General features: G+C 34.9%; 1 protein-coding gene and 1 pseudogene across 1 annotated transcript; one reads left to right on the plus strand and one right to left on the minus strand.

Annotated features, from left to right (window-relative positions):
• Nucleotides 1-343: 343 nt before the first annotated feature.
• On the plus strand, nt 344-3,336 carry LOC131617713 (endoglucanase 11-like). The gene is made up of 5 exons (XM_058888974.1): nt 344-707; nt 805-1,017; nt 1,191-1,391; nt 1,587-1,841; nt 2,499-3,336. Exons 1-5 carry the CDS (start codon nt 429-431, stop codon nt 3,162-3,164), a joined length of 1,614 nt encoding a protein of 537 aa, XP_058744957.1. The 5' UTR covers nt 344-428; the 3' UTR covers nt 3,165-3,336.
• Nucleotides 3,337-10,023: 6,687 nt separating this feature from the next.
• LOC131619597 (putative sucrose transport protein SUC6) lies at nt 10,024-11,276 on the minus strand (annotated as a pseudogene).
• Nucleotides 11,277-20,743: the final 9,467 nt, after the last annotated feature.

The following is a 20,743-nucleotide window of genomic DNA, read 5'->3' on the forward strand; positions in this document are numbered from 1 at the left end:
TTGTTAAAAAATGACTCAAACACATTCGAATAAAATGCGATTTTTTGCAATTTTGATTTAGTTTGTTTCGATTTTGCGATTTTCTATCAGACGGATTTGGCTATGAACATCCCTAATTAGGAGAACTAAATTTTTTTAATAATAATCCTTAAATTTAAATTAATAACTCAAATTTGTTTCAAATTTATTTAATAGTTAGATCAACAGAATATATATATTTCATCGTTACTTTAAAATGGCAAAATTGACCAAGAGAGTTTCACATTCTCATTTTGTGGGACTCTTTACAAAAGAATCCAAGCCTATTTGTAGACACATCTCAACTTTTAAAACACAACTCAAATCACTTATGCAATAAGTTGTAAGCCTTCACTTTTATTTTCCCAATTCCTTCATTCACTCCTAAAAATTTCCTCTAGGAGTTGAAGATGGAAAAAACAATGGAGAAAAACACACAACAACAATTACATAAAAAACACCATTTTAGAGCTTCTAAAATCCCATTACTCATGCAACAACATTGTTGTCTTTTCCTTTTCATTTTCACCATTCTTACTACTAACACCACTACCCAAGCTTTTGATTATGGTGATGCCCTCTCAAAGAGTCTTCTCTATTTTGAAGCACAACGTTCAGGGAGATTACCTTATAATCAACGTGTCACTTGGCGTGATCATTCTGCACTCATTGATGGCCTAGAACAAGGGGTTAGCTCAAATTCTCAACAACAAAAATCACTTTTTTGATATTGTAATCCAAGTTAAAAATTGAAACTTTTTTATTTATTATGTGTATTATGTGTAGGTGGATTTGGTTGGAGGGTATTATGATGCAGGTGATCATGTGAAATTTGGTTTACCAATGGCATTTACTGTGACAATGCTTTCATGGGGTGCTATTGAGTATTTGCAAGAAATTGAAGATGCTGGTGAAATAGAACATACACTGGAAGCCATTAAATGGGGCACTGATTATTTCATCAAAGCTCACACTAGTCCAAATGTCTTGTGGGCAGAGGTAACTCATTTTTGAAGTTTCAATCTAATTAATTAATTGATTAATTTAATTCCACTGTTATTATCGGTTTGTGTGCTATTTCTGTATAATCTTGATTTTATATATATACTAATAAAAAAGTTATGCTTATTATGAGAATTATGAAATTAGTTAATTAAGATGTTTTGTTTAAGGTGGGTGATGGTGACACTGATCATTATTGTTGGCAAAGACCAGAGGACATGACAACATCAAGAAGAGCATTCAAGATTGATGAAAACAATCCTGGTTCAGATCTTGCTGGAGAGACATCAGCTGCTATGGCAGCTGCTTCTATTCTGTTTAAGAAAACAAATCCACATTACTCGCACTTGTTGTTACACCATGCTCAACAGGTACGAATTCTCTACCAGAGACACAGACACCAAACACGATACTGACACATGTTTCAGAGACCATACACTTATCTTGTTATTAGTACTTTTAACTAATTAATGTACTAATTTGATTTGACTAAGTACTATAATTATGTACTTAATGAAGTTGATTAATTATTAATGGAATCAAGTTTTTTGTTTTTTTGTGTGTAGTTGTTTGAGTTTGGGGACAAGTATAGAGGAAAATATGATGCAAGTGTTGGAGTAGTGAAAAGTTACTATGCGTCGGTGAGTGGGTACATGGATGAGTTGTTATGGGCTGCCACGTGGCTATATAAGGCCACCGACAAAGAAGAGTATTTAGAGTATGTAATTAAAAATGGTAATCTCTTTGGTGGGACTGGTTGGTCCATAACAGAGTTCACCTGGGATGTTAAATATGCTGGTCTTCAACTTTTAGCTTCACAGGTAAATAAACTTTTCTTAACTACTGTATTTAAAATTTCATTCATGAAGTATGCATGAGTTAAAGAATATTGGTGTAGAATCTTTAGCTATCATAAAATGAAATCTGTTTAAAGTGTATTTAAGGGCATGCATGTGCTTTTGCCTGGTGGTGCTTTAGCTTTGTGTCATGTGTAATTAAAGTGATGTTGCATATGGTTGAGCCAAATGTTAGAGAAGCCAGCAAGATATAATGATATATTTTAATATTAATTTCAACAATAAAATATAAATTTGATTAATGCGGCTTCAATTTCGGTTGCATTAAGGTTTCTTAAATATAGAATTTAGATCGAACTGATTTCTAACTACATTCCTTTTACGCTCAGGACACTTTTATGTTCAGAATATTATACCTAAAATGTGACATGAGTGATTACATATTAGATACTTTTATGCTCGGAATATTATACCTAGAGCATAACATGAGTGATTTGATAGTAGAGACACTTTTACGCTTTGAAAATTATATCAAGAAAGAACGTGACCTGAGTGATCAGATAATAGAGACACTTTTGCGCTTAGAACATTATATCTAGAGCGTGACCTAAGCGATCAAATGATAGAGTTACGCAAAGTATTTAGAATCTAACTACAATGCAATTTATTTATATTTTGCAGTTTTTAAACCAAGCAAAACACAAGAAACATAGTAATATACTTGAACAATATAAATCAAAAGCAGAGTACTACATATGTTCATGTCTCAACAAAAACATGAATGGAAGCAACGTGGAAAGAACTCCAGCTGGATTACTATACATCAGACAATGGAACAACATGCAACATGTTTCAACAGCATCCTTTCTACTCACAACATACTCTGATTTCCTCAAAAACACAAACCAAAAGCTCACATGTCATGAAGGCACTATAGACCATGAAGAAATTCTAACTTTTGCTAAATCACAAATTGACTACATTTTGGGCTCAAACCCAATGAACATGAGCTACTTAGTGGGCTTTGGGCCTAGTTACCCTAAAAGGGTCCATCATAGAGGAGCTTCCATTATGTCATATAAGGAGAATAAAGGGTTTATTGGGTGTACTCAAGGGTATGATAATTGGTATGGGAGTGAAGATCCTAACCCTAATGTTTTGGTTGGGGCTTTGGTTGGAGGGCCAGATTGGAAAGATGAATTTGAAGATAAAAGGAACAATTTTATGCAGACTGAGGCATGCACATATAATACTGCCCCTTTAGTTGGTCTTTTTGCAAAATTCTTGCATATAGAAAATAATAAGATGGTAGATGATTGTGATTCACTTTTGGTTGCTTCCTTTTAAATGAATAAATATTAGAAAGGTATATTTATTTATTTTGGTATAGTATATGTTTTCAAGGGAGTAAATCAACTTTGTAGTTCTTAAAAATGTAAGGATGGGTTAATTTAATACTTCAAATTTGTGAAATAACAATTTAGTTCTTATATTGAATGATGTTAGTCAACTTAGATTCTATTTTCTTCTAAAATTATAGTATATGTTTTGATGCAGTAATACATTAATACAACATTTTAGTCTTTTTGATTGAAGACTATATATTATAAGCATAGTTTATTACTTACCGTTACTTACTTGACTTATATTCAATATATTATGCATTAGTCTTTAAACAAGTAAGCATTTTTAATAAAACGGAAAAAACCATTACTTATAGTATCGAAATCAATAATTCTAAATTTTTGGTTTCTTCTAAAACCAACCTTGTCTCTGTCAGTGACGAGCAGACTTTGAAACATAAGATTTTTATCGTCATGTCACGCGAGCATTTGTATGATTGACATTTTATCTTTGTTGCTAAGCAAATATGTAACATATAGTAGATATCTTGTCTTTCTATGCTTTCAACATAAGCTAAGTATTATATCGTGAAGCACAAGATCGCTGATGCATGCATTGGTGCTAAATCTCTTCCATAAGGTAGTCGTAAATCTACAATATCAAAGAGCAAGGGTGTACCTGCAAGGTTAATTAACACTACAATGTCCAAGTCAACGAGGTCACAGAACTGTAACTTGCCAAGAGTGAATGAAATTGTACATGGTAAGGAATGAAACCAAACTTTTGTAGAACCATGTTTTGCAAGTTATTGATCAATGAAGCTCTTTTGAAGATGAACATTTTTTTATAATGACAACTAGTCTTTGATGATAATAACTAAAGTCAAACATAAAGTGGTTAAAGATGCAACCAGATCAATAGGGTTTGATAAGCTTGATTCTCTGATGATGGCATATAAATGGAATATAACTAAAGCATAATATCAAAGTAATGTTCAAGTAAGTGTCTATAAGATGGAAGTATCTGACAATTCTTGAAGTCTGTGAAAGCTCTCCCCGATGTGTCTGAGTGAATAAACATTGTAAAAGCATAAGGGATGTTCCATTGCGGAACCTAAAATATAGAGGATTGCGGAAATCACGACGGAACGAGGTTTCTTTAGCACTATAGTGATGAGGCACCATTAGTCGAAGGTTGCGATCATGGTACTTCTTGAATCGGCATTGTTACTCTCCGATATGACAGATCAAAGGGGGATGGATACCTGTGTGGTTATCAATCCAACGCACAAGTTAGTTTAAGGTTCAAGATAGTGGTAGTGAAAGTGGAGATTATAGATCGTGTACCTGAAAACCTTTTGTGAACGTATTTATACATTGGACTTGACGTAGTAGGTTGGATAAGTTGGCCTCGTGTTATTAGGCCTTTGGCCGACACGGAGCAATGGGTCCTTGGGCCTTTGGCCGACACTAAATAATTGTCCCCAAGACTCGTCAGGAACTCGGAATATCGGGGAGTCTTTTAATAGTCGTGGTCGGCCATTGAGAATGGTTGCACATGCGTCGATGGACATGTGTTACTTTGGTTTTGCCAAAGAGTAATGGAGAATTTGAACATTGAATGCAATTCCATTATTGAAATGTGGTGCCATTTTTTCCTTGATGTGTGACCTGAAAAGGCATGGGTGATGTAGTGCATCTTACTGTGCACTTGAGTATACTTAAGTTTAGTTATGTTCCCAAGGAGAAATATGACCATTGATCCACGATTTCTTATTGTTTTCAATTTGATCCACTCGATTGCTTTTGCCTATATAAGGATAGAAGGAGAATATGGAAGTTTTTTCGCCATCTTGTAGACTGAGTTTCCCTTGTTTTCTTGAGTCTTTTCCTCTTTTTTGAATACCGTTTTTCCCAGGGGGCAACTGCTATTACACATTCAAAGCTTGAGTGCTTTGACTTTCGACCTTCTTTCTTCTTTATCACCTTTGACCTTACATTTTTTAGGTACATTTTCTTCCCTTCATCTTTCATTCCATTATTTACTATATTTTTGTTATCTACTACCTACCCATTACTATTGTATTGACCAAACTACCTATTTTTCCCTTTCAATTTTTTTTCCTTTACAAAAGGTTATTTCAGTAACTACCTAATTCCCACATATTCTCATAAGCATTGTATTCAAATTACCCATAGATCCATTTTCATTATCATTGTAGAAATAGTACTCTAACTCATTTTGTCCTACTAGTAAGGGTTTATTTGTAATGTCATAATAAACACACACCTTTTGTAGTAGGAATTCCCAAGTCAATTTCCAAGTGTTCGTTTTCCATTTGTGGGATTAAATAAAAGACTTTTCCCTTCAACCAAACTCACAACTATCCAATTTGTCACATTTCTAAAACACAAAAGACACATTCCATATTCTCTTTCCACTGAAACTACACGATTCCTTTCCTCTTGCAGTAATCGATGTTTTGTGAAGATTATTAATATGTTCTAAATTGTGAATTTCACAGTGAGATAATATGTTTTGTTTTGAGATATTAAATGAAAGTTAGTTTGAATAAATGTTGTGAAGTTTTTATGACGATGTGACACCCTTGTTTGGTGATTGTATTTTGTTTTAATTTGTATTATATTGCGATTATTCCTTGTGGGTTAGAAGGGTGTTACACTTGTTAACATGACCACCAATTATATATCTCTTGTCAAGAACCTTAAATCCAAATATTAAGATTTAGAATCTTGTAAACATAGTTTATGTTCTAGACTAACCATGTCGACCTCGTCCGATTACTAAGAAGGGGTCTTGTTCTTTCTATAACCTTCTCATCACATGATTATTACCATCCTAATGATCATAAAAGATCTCAACTACAAGTGCATCCAATGGTTCTCTAGATTTCATGGCTAAAAAATAGCAAGTTTGTTAATTCTCTCTCTCTCTCTCTCTCTCTATATATATATATATATATATATATATATATATATATATATATATATATATATATATATAAGGCGCCAAATTGAGGAAACATATTTCAAATTCAATTTCGTTTCAGTCTTCTTCTTCATATACTGACTTGGGTGTTGCAGTACTAACCTTGCAGCCCCCATCCCGCTCCACCACACTGGAAGTCGTGATCCACCATCACCGTTGTTACTCTCCTCTTTTATAACTATAGGTTATACACTGAATGGTATAAAAATAGATTAAGTGATTATTTTCGATTTTGATTTGATCATCACAAAATTATTTAAAAGTTTTAAAATAAGATAATAATAGGTAGAGTCCAGTTCTTGCATCTATTTACTATTTAAGTTTAGATGTTGTTCAGTAATTTTAATGTATTAAACTCTTGAATAACTAGACACTTTACCGACAAAAAAGTAGAATCACTTAAAATGGTAGAGAGAGAAAGTCTGTCCTCTCTCTAAGTTTTTCTCTTTTATTTTTTCTGTTTGGTTCCGCTTATGGCTTCTATTGCTGGGAAGAACAAAGGAGATGATGAATGGACTAGAGTCTCTTCTAATAATACTAGAAGAATGAATAAAATAAATTGGGATGCAAAGTGGTCAGGTGTTAGGCAAAGAGGTTCAACCAAAACAACTTTTTTCATTACTCAATTTCCTAAGAAGTGGAGTGTTAAAGACTTATATCTAGTATTCAAGGAGTTAGGGGATATAGATGAAGTTATTATTCTGCCTAACAGAGACAAGAGAGGAAAGATTTGGGTTTGTATGCTTCTTCAATGTGTCTAATGAAAGGTTGTTGGCCACGAAGCTTGACAATATCTTCATTGATAGGAGAAAGATTTATACTAACTTATCCAAGTTTCAGAGGAATAAAGTTTTTTTGAAGAAGTTTAGGGTTGTCGGCAAGAATAAGGAGTTTATTTTGAAGCAGGGTTATACTGGTATCTTTGCGGATAGAAGGAGATTTAAGGTGAATTTTTTCCAAGTTTGAGAAACTCAGGCAGGATCCTGGGAACCCATATGCGAAAGTTGCTAAGGGTAAGTGTTCAAGGTTTGAGCAATCCAATAATTGTGTCAAACCTATTGTACATTTGAAGTTTCAATATGAAAGAGTTGATTTATCAAGATACAAGAATGTATTTTTCGGGGTTATTGAGAATTCGTTGGGCGCTAACATATGTCTTCTAGAGGATTTGGTTAAAGGTGAGATAGAAGCCTTAGTGGAAGGTGGCAGATATTTTCTAGGGAAATGGTTTAATGAGGTTAGAGAATGGATATCATTGAATGTGGATCCTGATAGGTTAACGTGGTTACGTTGTTATGGGCTCCCATGCCACATTCTTTGAGCTTTTATCTTTGACGTTGGGAATTTATATATGTGGTGATGACAATACTACTCCGAAAGCTAAGATGGAAGTGGCTGGAATTATGATCCGAATAAGGTGTGCTTCTTTGATCAACGAAGTTTTGAATGTTCAGATTAACAGTAATATGTTTATAAGCAAAGTTATGGAAGAGGCGCAAGGTCATGTTGTCTCTATGAGGACAAAGGATATCAAGGTAACATTAGGGACGGAGTCTGAGGACTCAACTTCGAAAAGCAATAGTGGTGGCTCAGATAAAAAGGCCCTGTCGACGGGGTTTAGATTGACCTTGCCATTGTTAAACGTTTACATGAAAAGGACATGACTAGTAAAGTGGTTTCTGGAGGAATGGATTTGGTTGATTTTGAAAAGGGAAATGTTGGACTAGCTTGTCCTATGTCTTCGCTCAAACCAATATATTTGTGTGAAAAGGTAATTTATGTTTCCAATGGTGTTGACGAGGGTTAGAAATTTTTTATTGTGACAGATCAGGAAAGGTCTTTGGTTAGGGTTCTTGACACATGTCCCAAGATTGTGGAGCCTTCAGAGTGGTATGAGGATGTGCCTAGGGTAGCCACTTGTAACAATGTAAAGGGGTCCCAGTTGGGTGGTGGTCTGGATGGGGATTGCTTTTGGACTATATATATGGATCTTCCTTTCAAAGGCCCATTCTCTTTTGATGAAACCTATCTTAATTCTTTGAAGCTTAAGTCCAAGAGGAAAAAGATCAGAGAGATTAGGGATTTGGGGGAACATGTTTAGATACGGCCCTCTTACTTTGCATGTCTCAATTCGAAGAAACCTTCAACATTGATCTCCTCTACTTGTGATTTCCTAGTCAATTGTGTTGAACAGGAGCGTTATTGTGATGGTTTTGTATTGTGTTGCAATTCAATGACAAATTCGGATGTTGTTCAGTGCAACAATCGCCTTAGGAAGAATTTGGAGTTAGTGGTTTGAGGGATTATGTGGGATACAATTGTTTAGATGGGTATTGTTTGTAACAATAATGAATAACGTGTGGTGGAAGCTATTAAGGGGATGAAGCTCAGAGATAAAGTAGGGATGAAGACATGGAAGGCGGGAAAAAATAAGTTTAAATGATTATTCTTTCCTAAATATAAGAGGAGGCGGTAACATAACCAAGAGGAAGGGGATCTGTTTCATAATTTAATAGGGTGAAGAAAATTTCGATGGGGGAGGAGTAGTGCTTAAGGAGAGATTTCAAATCTGTCACAAACAAGGAGGAAAGGTTAGGGGAGGGACATAACTTCAGAGGCAGAGATATTGAGGAATTCAGTAGATTCATAAACGATATGGAGCTCATAGATTTTCCTTGTATCGACGAAAGATTCACGTGGTATAACAGGAGTGGAACATCTATGAGTAGATTGGACCGATTTCTTCTGTCTGAAAACATTTTTTCTGCTTGGAATGTCACAGGTCAATGGGTGGGTCAGATGGAGTTATCTGACCACTGCCTCATTTGGTTAAAATCAAGTAGTGGTGACTAGGGTTCGAAATCGTCCAGGTTCAATAACTATTGGTGCAAACATGCAGATTTGTCCAATCTTTTCAAAGAGGAATGGAAGTTAATGAAGGTTGAAGGTAGAGGAGATTATTATTTTTATGAGAACTTGAAAAGCTTAAAAGGAAGATTGAAATGGTGAAATAAGGAGGTGTTTGGGTGGATTGATTTGAAGGTGGAGGAGAAGGTGTCACAATTGAATGATTTGGATAAGCTTTTGGTTGAAAACCACGAAGGATCAATTTCTAAGTTAATGGAATAGAGAACTATGGTGTCATAAGACTTGTCGTACAAGCTGGAGATAACCACTACACGAGGTCTTGTTTTTTCGTTGAGCTCATCGCCAAACAAGTGATCGAGATCAGCAGCATAACCAATAAGAATGGCGGCAATTGCAATAGCTATATAGCCAAAGAAGATAAAAGGGTGGCAGCAACCAAAACATTAACGACTGGGCTCATTATAGTATCCAACAAGTTGTTGAATTATCATGCCATAAATTGGGCCGCAAAAGAAATTGGACATCAGTTGCAATGGATGTTACCACCATCACAATATGAAGAGGGATGAGCCTTTGACTTGAAGCATATAAACATGTGATAATGTTATTGTTTGTGTGGTGGTGGAATAATTATCCATTGTCTAACTCATTTTAAAGATAAGTTCTAATATATTTAATTTTATAGAAAAAGATATGTGGGTGCACGTGTGTGCGTGCGCGTGAAATTTTGTAAAGCTCACAATTTAGTGTCCATCCCTTATAACATAATAACTTAAACATTTGTATATTTGTTAGTAGTTGATATGCATATAAAGTCAAATGGAATTGTCGAGCCCGATCAACTATCCCAAAGAAAAACCTCAAAAAATTTTAAGTTGAAAGAGTTAAAATATACTATTTTTTAGATTTTTAATTCAATTTGCTTAATATTTATTTTGTATGGATTAGTTTATAAATTAATAAACTATAAGAGTGTGTTTTTTCCTTATTTGATCCTTGATGCATTGGAGAAAATAGACGCTAAAAGAAACAGAACATTGAAGTTTATTTGCACAGGTATTTATAGAATTATATTAATATTAACGATGTGTAAAATAATAAAAACATAATATCAACAATGGAAATACTAATAATTTAAATAAATATTATAGAATACGAGAGATTCCAAGGACTGCAAAGATAGATAATGCATCAGCCTTAACACCAGTAGAGGGCGTCATGTCATATCAAATATGTCGTTCATGGCTTGTAGCTTTGATTATTTGTATTGTCATTATTAAGATAATTGAATATCTGATGTTTCCAATCCCCCAAAGCCACTTTGTACCACCAAATATTCGTCCCAACAACTCCACTTCCAAAGACTTTAAACCAAGTCCATTAATTTGATCATGAGTCCCAATGCCCCCTTTTCCACTCTAACTATGTACGCCACATCTTCTATTTTTCCATCGTACACTTCATGAACCATCCAATCAGTGTCGAACAAGAAAAAGGGAACCAATCAACCAAGTTTATAGAGGTCACTAATATCAACATCCACATTGATTTTCGTAGTACATTGAATGGAACTAGCCACTCTCCATAGCAAGAAACACGTGATTCGATAGTTGGAATGATAAGTATATCATGAGTTCCACTCCCAACAAATACAACAAATAAAGTAATCATGACTACTAAAAAACTTGCGATCCTGAGTGTGACTCGGATGATTCAAACAAGATGTCTTCTACATTAAGTAGAGCGTAAATTGAAAATATAACCAATATGAATATTGCTAAAAATAAATATGCTTTTAAGTTGGTGCACGATAACTCGTAATTTATGGTTTTTGTGACAGGAAACATTTTGTACATGTTCTGGGATGAGCTGATATAATAACCTAAACCATTATTAACGGCCAGGAAGAAAGAGAACATAATGAAGGTCCGACATCAGGATCACCAATGAAGGCCCGAAATGGTCCCTAAAGAAAATTATCGGCGACATCAAGCAACCAAAAACCAAAAACAAAGATAACCACTACACGAGGTCTTGTTTTTTGTTAAGCTCATCGTCAAATGAGTGATCGAGATCAGCAGCATAACCAATGAGAATGGCGGCAATTGCAATAGCTATGTAGCCAAAGAAGATAAAAGGGTGGCAGCAACCAAAAATTTAACGATTGTGCTCATTATAATATCCAACAAGTTGTTGAATTATCATGCCATAAATTGGGCCGCAAAAGAAATTGGACATCAGTTGCAATGGATGTTACCACCATCACAATATAAAGAGGGATGAGCCTTTGACTTGAAGCATATAAACATATGATAATGTTATTGTTTGCGTGGTGGTGGAATAATTATCCATTGTCCAACTCATTTTAAAGATAAGTTCTAATATATTTAATTTTATAGAAAAAGATATGTGAGTGCACGTGGGTGCGTGCGCGTGAAATTTTGTAAAGCTCACAATTTAGTGTTCATCCCTTATAACATTATAACTTAAACATTTGTATATTTGTTAGTAGTTGATATGCATAAAAAGTCACATGGAATTGTCGAGACCGATCAACTATCCCAAAGAAAAACCTCAAAAAAAATTTAAGTATTAAAAGAGTTAAAATTAGATTTTTAATTCAATTTGTTTAATATTTATTTTGTATGGATTAGTTTATAAATTAATAAACTATAAGAGTGTGTTTTTTCCTTGTTTGATCCTTAATGCATTGGAGAAAATAGACGCTAAAAGAAACAGAACACTGAAGTTTATTTGCACAGGTATTTATAAAATTATATTAATATTAACGATGTGTAAGATAATAAAAACATAATATCAACAAGGGAAATACTAATAATTTAAATAAATATTATAGCACACGAGAGATTCCAAGGACTGCAAAGATAGATAATGCATCGACCTTAACACCAGTGGAGGGCGTCATGTCATGTCAAATATGTCGTTCATGGCTTGTAGCTTTGTGTCATACCCCAAAATTTGCCCACCATAATCTCATGATATTTTGGCTCAAGTGGTCTCGGCTCCAACTGCTCAAGAAGCAAAGCATACATATCCCAAATAAAGACCCGTAATATCATTCATTTGTTTTCATAATATTTACTTATTTTATTCGGATTTTATTCATTTAAAGTCTAAATAAACTAAATAAATATAAAAAATATTTGAATTAATCTATGGGAATTTATTTTAATCATTCTAAGGGCCCAAGAACAAAATAAGGCCCAGCAAGAGTTTCTTGGATACATGGCCGTAGTTTTACTTCATTTTTTTTTTATTTTATTTTATTTTTATTTTTATTTTTATTATTAAAATAAAAAAAAAAAGACCAAAAGAGATGATTGAGGGATAATATTCTCTAACCAAAGGCAAATGAATCACGTGGAGTTTTAAACAGCAAATTTGGATGAAGATTTTTCAATCAAATCTTTGAAGATAATCTCACAAGATATGAGCCAATTCTGTTAACCTAATTCCCCCCTTGATAAATAGGTAAGGTTTTTCAGATAGAGGGGGCGGTTTTGGACAAGGATTGGCAGCATCAAAAAACCGCAGCCATCTTGTTCAAGAACAACAAAAAACGTGATTCAATAGGGATGGCATATGGAGTTGGAGAGCAATTGAAGGAATTCTAAGGATCCAGATAGTTCCCTCGGCACTCTCTGAGTCTAATTCAACACTCACACACAGCCAAGGCGTCCAGTAGCATCACCCTTGCACTCACGGTTTGTTCAATCTATTTTTTATACAATTGTAGCAATTCGCGCATCATACTCACGTTCTAATCATAGGTTTGTGTTCGTATGTACGTATGGATGAGTTCTGGGCCGGTAGTTTTGAATTTGGATGTTGATTTAACAGGTTGCCATTGTTAGGTTTTTTTTGAGCTCAAATTGGGAATTCCGAATCGAGCCCAAATTGGACCAAATCGATGGATTTTATGGTTTTAGATAATGTTGTTTGATTGATTCACGCCTTTACCTTGAATTCATATGGCGTATTGTGTGAGATTTATTGTCGCAGGGCTATGGCTACAAACGTGCAACCGTAGGTAAAAGGTGGTTTCTAGAAAATGCAGAGGTTGAAGGAGAAGTCTGGGAGCGGGTTCCCTTTTTGTTTCAAATTTCTTTAACTTATTTTTTTATTTAATTATTAAGGACAAAATTTCTAACAGTCAATGGAATCCGGTTTAGTGGCAAGGCGAGTTCATTCTTAATCAAGGTGACCTGGGTTCGATCCCGGTGTCACGTAACAATTTTTCCCATTTGTTTGTCTCATCTCAATTGTAGATCCAGTGCACACGCCTCATGATGGACCACGGTGCTTCCTCAACACCAGCCATTGGATTTCTGGCGAATGTGGATCAGATGGATTAAAGAAGCAGACCACCATGGTCCCTCACCAGCGAGTCACACCAAATTACAAGCTAAGTTTCCTAATTTCCTTTTATTTTTAATTATATAGTACTATGTTTTTATTCATTTATCTTATTTATATATATTGTCTTTTTAGAAAAACCTTTTTAAATATTTCTTCTTTACAAAATTGTTCTTAATGTCCTTTTTCATAAAAAAATAATAAAAATATTTATTTTAATTATAAGTGTTTTATTAATTGATAAAAAATAAAAAATGTATTAGGTTTAAGATATTTAGTCAAAAACTTATTTCCTGCTAATTTAATTAATTAGGTAGAATACCAATAATTAATTAAATTGATTTTATTTATTCTATTAGCTATGGCTAACTTACGCCCTAATCAGAGATTACGAGGATTTGCCCTACACTAATATATTTCTTTTCCATGCCTTTTTCAGGGTTGATTTTTCAAGTGCCTTCCGACTACGCGTCACGTTAAAAGAACGAAGCTAAGTTCTAAACCCTTCTTTTATTATTATTGTTGTTTATTTCATGTGATTAGGGTTTAATTTCCTCGTCAATAGAACTCCTCCTACACTTATATTTTTGTCAATTCTCTGATGATCAGGTTCAATGCTTAAGGCTCGAGGCGAACCTTTGCCCATCAACCTGCCAATCGAAGCTAAGTATTTAATTTAATTTTTAAAGTTTATGCTGTTTCTTTTATTTTTTAGGGTTCCCCGTTTTAACATCTATTTGAACTATGCATGCACTCACCTATTTTTCTACCGTTGCCTTGCCATTTTCAGGGTTAACCTTGAGGCTTCCCCCGATTGTCGACCACATCAGATCAAATGCAAAAAGCTAAGTACCTTTCATTTATTTACTCATTTCAATTTATTGTCTCGACCTTCTTATTTTAGGGTTAGAGATGTTCGCCTCTGAATTAGCCATACACTCACCCTATTTTTATTTTTGTTTGTCTTTTCAGGGTTCGATGATTGCCAAAGCTACGAATGTTTGGTAACCCTAAAACCTGACTTTAATACTTTTCTGTTCTATTATTACTTATGTCAAACCCTATTGAGGGATCCGCTGGTTACAATTTCCCTCCCCCATATCTGTTTTGATTATATTATTTAAATGCGTGGTTAGTAATCCTAGGGAGTGTAACTTTTGAATTGAACATAGAATCACTAAATTTACAAGATAATATATTTGAATATAATCACATGATTGGTGCACACACACACGCTTTTGGGTAATCCCTCTGTTGCCTTGTTGCCTTGTTGCCTGTTGCCTGTTGCCTGTTGCCTTGTTGCCTTGTATTTTGTGCAGAATAGCCAGTCCCTCGAATACGAAGATACCTCAGCCATGTTGCCTCGATTAAAGGTCATGGTCCCTAAAATGATGCTGCCTTCGATACACTAACATGACCTCGACCCTCGGAAGTTGCCCACGAATAAGGCTGAGGTATCTTCTGGTTGCCTACAAACAAAGGCTATTCTGATCATTCCCTTTAGACTACCTGCCTCTCTATGGCATGGGTCAGTCTTTGGGCGAATGATATCTCGACGACCCTTCAACCTCCAAACGAAAGGCTTCCTGCCCTCTTATGGCAAGGATTGACCCTTTCATTCTGAAAGGCTAAAAAGAGACCTATCATCTGAGTTTAAGGTAATTGCCCCTAATTGCCTTGCAATGCTCAATTTTCATATTCTTTCTCACAATTCTTCAAAAACTGGCTACGCTCATTTACGAGCTAAAGTCCATTTTTCCTCTTTCATCTACATTTTCTGAAAACGAGCAAGCAAAGCAATTAAGAGCCCATGGAAAACCATGGATGCAAAGGGTGCCTTACACCTTCCCTTTGCATAAATTACCCCCCGAACTTAGATTTCTTTAAAAAGGTTTTTTTCTGTTTCTTTTTGCCTTTCCGAATTTGTTTGGATAAAATAAAAGTCGGTGGCGACTCTTGCTATCCGCGACATTTCGAATAAAAAAGTCAGTTCACCGTATTACAGAACTGGCGATTCTGCTGGGGATTATTTCGATTAAGAGGGGTTACCTTAAAAGTTTAGGATTCACCTTAAATGTTTTCTATTGTTTGCTTTGTTTGTTTTATTTTTCAGGGGCGTTTTGGGAATTAACTGATGGACGAATCCTATTCCCGGATTCAAGAACACTTAAGATTAGGAGTGGCATAGTCATGGCGACCTCTTTCACATATGTGGGAGATGAGTCAATATGAAGTTCACACTTGAGTTAGGACTCCATAGCATATGCACACCTTTCTCAAATGAGGGAGGTCTATGTATGTGTCTGTGGGTGCGCCGGAGCTCAAGGACCTTTAGTTACCCTTAACCCATCCTGGCCTTTAGGAACGTAGTGGGGGGACTACTCTTGACAAATGTTAAGAACTAGTCGCTACCCGATGCTACAATTCAGATAGGTTCTTTCTCAAAGTATCATTGCATGGTGCAAATGCATCATGTCCGAGGGTGCTTTAGAAGGGCTGACAATTCTGGATAACTTATAGAACCCGTTGCTGAAATCTCCTTATCCATAGAAATACCCTTGGGAAGGACACCTGATCAGACTCCATGCAATCCTTAAGCCAAAAATTGTGTGACTTGTTGTGTTTGTTACTGACTTTCGTTTCCTTGCAGGTTTTGTTAAAAGGACTTGTTTGTCCTTACTATCTCACACTAAGTCTAATGAACTGCATTCGCATAACATCATGACATCTTGACATCATGAGTATAACATGATTTAACTAACCCTTTCAAGGATCTTAGGAATTTAGGACGCACAATTTCAGGTGCTCTTATCAAGGACCGAATTCCGATCAAGGGGCAAGAGGATTTATTTTCCTCTGGCCACACGCCTTCCAATTCAAAGGCTCAGTACCTATCAAGGGGCAAGAGGATTTATTTTCCTCTAGCCATGTACCTTCAAATTCAGAGATATCTTGAATCAGAGGCGATGACCCACTCGATATGGTGAGCTTGATTCTCAAAGAAAGACGTTCAAAGACAAAATTCAGAATTCTTCAGACAAAGACGCGACCAAATCACTTTTTAATGTTGCTAACTAAATTCCTAAAGATCCTTGAAAAGATTGCATTTGCATTCATAACATCACTAACTCTTCCTTTCAGGTCGACCAACTGGTCAGAAAAATACCATCAACAAATCAATCCTAATCAGATGAACATTCTGGAAGCTTGACCCCCAGACTTCTGAAACATTCCAATCAGATATACATTCCGGAAGCTCGAACCCCGGACATTCTGAAAGTTCCAATCAGATGAACATTCTGGAAGCTTGACCCCCAGACTTCTGAAACATTCCAATCAGATATACATTCCGGAAGCTCGAACCCCGGACATTCTGAAACATTCTTATCAGATACACATTCTGGAAGCTCGAACCCCGGATACTCTGAATCTCTACACCAGTTCCACAACAACGATGCAATCCAGATGCACCTAAGCATCAATTCACCAAAATCCATATGCCTTCCGCTCAAACATTACAACATCTGTTGAAGATCAGATTAATTACTCTGAGGGATGCTCCTAAGAATTCTAACACCTATGGCTGTAAACTCAATACGAGGTGCGCGTACCATTCCAACATTCCTGGACATTACAAAAACAATTGCTGGACATTGAGGAATAAGATTCAAGACCTGATCGATGATGGGGAAGTCAAATTCAATCCTCCTGAAAACTCCTGGAATGATCACTGCCCCTATGCCTAGTCATGACAAGACTGATTAATGTCTAAATGGATGCACTTTTAATCATTAGCTTTACTTTCATTTGCAATTTCTATTCTGTTTGTTTAAACATTCAAATTATTATAGACATTATTTGTTTTAATAATCATCATCAGTGCATTGCATATATTTGTCTTGAATAAATTATTTCGTTATCACTCATTTTAAATTATGTCTTTATTCTGCATATGTTTTTGTGATACTCAACTCCTGCTAAAGTTGTATACCTTTTGAGGGAGGATGACGAAAATGATACCGCAACCTCATACAATATGCTTTTGAACGGACTATGCTGACGATGTACAGGCATTGTTTCAATTCCTAAACAGTGGAGATATAAGGATGTTAATCCCTCGTCAACCCCTTTGAGCCTAAGAAGTAGAAGTTTCTTTCTTGTACTAATTAAAACCCTTGATCATAACCTGGGGCAGGGTAGTTCTCAGTTAATTTGGTTGTGCAGTCTATTTTAAGAGAATCATTCAGTACACCTGTCAACAAAGGTATCAATCCCAAGCGCTCATCCGCGCACATCAAAGAAGTGTTGGAGATGTCAATTAGAAACCAATAATGGTTCATCAATCATTAAGCAAGGCAGTCAATGTGGACCGTCCTTTCGGGCCATACCCCTCCGTGGGTGGGATACGTGAACTGACTCTTTTTTGTCGATCGGACGCTTTCGCGTCACTTTTGAAAAAGTTTACAGAGTCGCCACCGACCTTTTATTTTATCCAATGAAGGAAAGGTTTATAAAAGAAACAGAAAAAAGACCTTTGAGAGATTCTGGGTAAGGGGGTAGGTTATACAAAGGGAAGGTGTTAGCACCCTTTGTATCCATGGTTATCCATGGGCTCTTTAGTTTGCTTAGCTCATTTGCTTTACTTTTCAATTGATTCGGAATGCTTTACCTGTGTTTTTGAAATACCTTTGCAAATAGAATTTGTAATGATCCTTGTGCGGATATATACAAATGCTTGTTTATCTTTCGAAAGATGTTTTGAAAAGATCGTTAATTTTGTAATGATCCGTGTTTGGATGTATACAAAATATTGTCTTTTGGAAAATTCGTTTTAAAAAAACAACAGTGTATGAGAATTTTGTTTGTTTTGATTTTGAGCAAGCAAACTAGGAGGTCTACCCTGAGTTAGGAGGTCTTTATCCTTGTTCCCTTTAAAAATCTATCCATTCGTCGGATATAAACAAAAGGTTCGATTTTGTACTCGAAACAGTAGAAATGTAACTTTGATTTTGAAAAGAGTGAAAAGGGGTTACCCTAGGAGGTGCAAATGTGATTGTGATTGAATTCAGATATTTATCTTTGAAGTTAGTGATCTGACGGTTCAGTTTTATCTTTGACATACACGCAGTTTATATGGGTGCTGGAAATTAAAATGCGGAAATGTAAAGTGCAGAAAGTAAATCTACGCTATTACATCGATTGTGCGGGAAATGTAAACTAGCCTATTTACATGAATTTGACATCCTATACATTTATCTAGGAATTTTAAATTGCAAGAAATAAAAGGCATATTTTTGTATTTTTGTGATTTATTTTAAATATAATTAATGCATTATTAATTAATTTAAAATAAAGAAAAGATGGAAATATGATTAAACCTAGCAAATAAGTTTAAAAATATGTACAAAATGTTTGTTAATTGATTTTAGAACAAAACTAATTTTTTTTGGAATTTTTGAAATTGTTTTTGGATTTTTTAAGTTAATTAAAACATAATTATATAAATAATTACACAAATAATTAAGACTTAATGATAAAATTATCCTAAATATGTACAAAATTAGTTTATGATATATAAACAATATTTAACACAAAGAACAATTTTTTTTATGATTTTTTGACTAATTAAAATAATTAATAAGCAAATATACAAATACATACTAATTAATTATGAAAAATATTGAAATTTTGAAGAAAAATAAAATATTTTTGTTTCATAAAATAATATATTATTTTAGAAGTTTAAAATATTTTTTTGTGGAATTTTTTGGATTTTTTAACTATTTTAAATCAATTTTGCAAAGAAAATAAAATAAAAATAGAAAATAAAAAAGAGATACTAATCTGGTGTGGAAATTGAGTGAGGGAGCATGGTACAGCTGCATGTGTGAGGCGTTGGATTGTGAGATTGATGAGATCAAGGGCACAGATTGGTAGGAACATGTGGCTCATGATTAAAGGTGCAACATGTGATCATGCTGAAGTCAAAAGTCCAACGTGGGGTCCACGCTGGTTGACCAGCCAATGAAAGGGAGAGAAATTGCCACGCGTGTGGTCAAAGTTTCAGCGCCACTATTCATCATCTTCTTCCTTGGTACCTGCGGATTTTCCTGCAGACTTACCTGCGGATTTTCCTGCGGATTTTGCTTCAGATTTCCATGCTTTTTGAAAACCTACAAAAACAGCTATGAACAAAAATGAAAAGGACCCAGATCGACTTAAAATCACCTCCTGAACACGATGGTGGTGTTAGTTTTGCAATTTGAGCTATGTATCTATGGATTCGAAGTGATTAAAGTATGAACATGCATAAGCTTTTGTTAATGGTGTAAGGGTGGTTCTCACGTTGGAACACTCATGCTAAAGCCCAGATCACACATATAGGACCTCATAAGCATATTAGGATGGTTGGTTTGCATTGAAATTAGTTGTATATATGAAAACGAAAATTAAAGGCATATGTACATGAAGAACTTTGAATGTCTTATACGACTCTCATGTGCTTGTATTAAGAGTTTAATCTTACTCTATGATGTTGGAGAAGATGATTAAAAAGCTTGATTTGTATTAATATTGATTGGAGAATGAAATTTGAATTTTACAAAGTTATGGAATTTTGAGAGAATTTTGATGAGTTTCTTGACTATGCCTTGATATATTTCGTGTGTCTTTGTTGTGGAGGTATGCTGCTCCTTTTATAGCCCATAGGCTGCTTGGAAGTGAAGCAAGAAACTTGGTTGCCTTTGTTGAAAGTTTTGGTTCTTTAATAATAAAAAACTTTGAATTTTTGACCAAGCCTTGACTACATTCAATGCTCTTGCCTTGGGCATCAATCTTCTGCAGAAAATTGAATACTTTGGAGGTGAGTCATGCTTGGAGATCAAGCCACCAATTATCCATGCAATTTTCCTTTAATTTTAATCTTAAAATAAGATAAAATTATGTCAAAAATGGATAATATAGATGTGGGCTTTGTCTTGGTCGTGGGAGGCCCATAGTAACATGGCAAAGATGTTTGGACCATAAAAACTTGGACTCATTTGGAAAAAAAACATTTTTGAGCAATGTTGATTTCATGCATTTTCCCAAAATTTAGCCAACTTCAACAAGGTGTAAATCCTTCAATTTTTGTCATATGAAGGAGATCTTGCACTTTTTGGAAACCTCAAAGAGTCCTCTAACCAATGTCTTTGGTCTCATATCAAAATGATTTTTGGTTCTCCTTGTGTGTCCATTTGAAAAAAGTGTCTTTTTGTTGACTTTGAAAATGACCTGTAATGTCTTTGGCCATATTTTTCAAATGGTGAATGCTATGACCATGGGATCAA

This window comes from Vicia villosa, linkage group LG7 (genome assembly GCF_029867415.1).
Source record: "Vicia villosa cultivar HV-30 ecotype Madison, WI linkage group LG7, Vvil1.0, whole genome shotgun sequence".
NCBI lineage: Eukaryota > Viridiplantae > Streptophyta > Magnoliopsida > Fabales > Fabaceae > Vicia > Vicia villosa.

Coding starts and splice junctions, on each gene's coding strand:
- LOC131617713 (XM_058888974.1), top strand. CDS start 429: ATGGAAAAAACAATGGAGAAAAACACACAACAACAATTACATAAAAAA. Junction 1,018..1,190: donor CAAATGTCTTGTGGGCAGAG/GTAACTCATTTT, acceptor GTTTTGTTTAAG/GTGGGTGATGGTGACACTGA. Junction 1,842..2,498: donor TTCAACTTTTAGCTTCACAG/GTAAATAAACTT, acceptor TATATTTTGCAG/TTTTTAAACCAAGCAAAACA.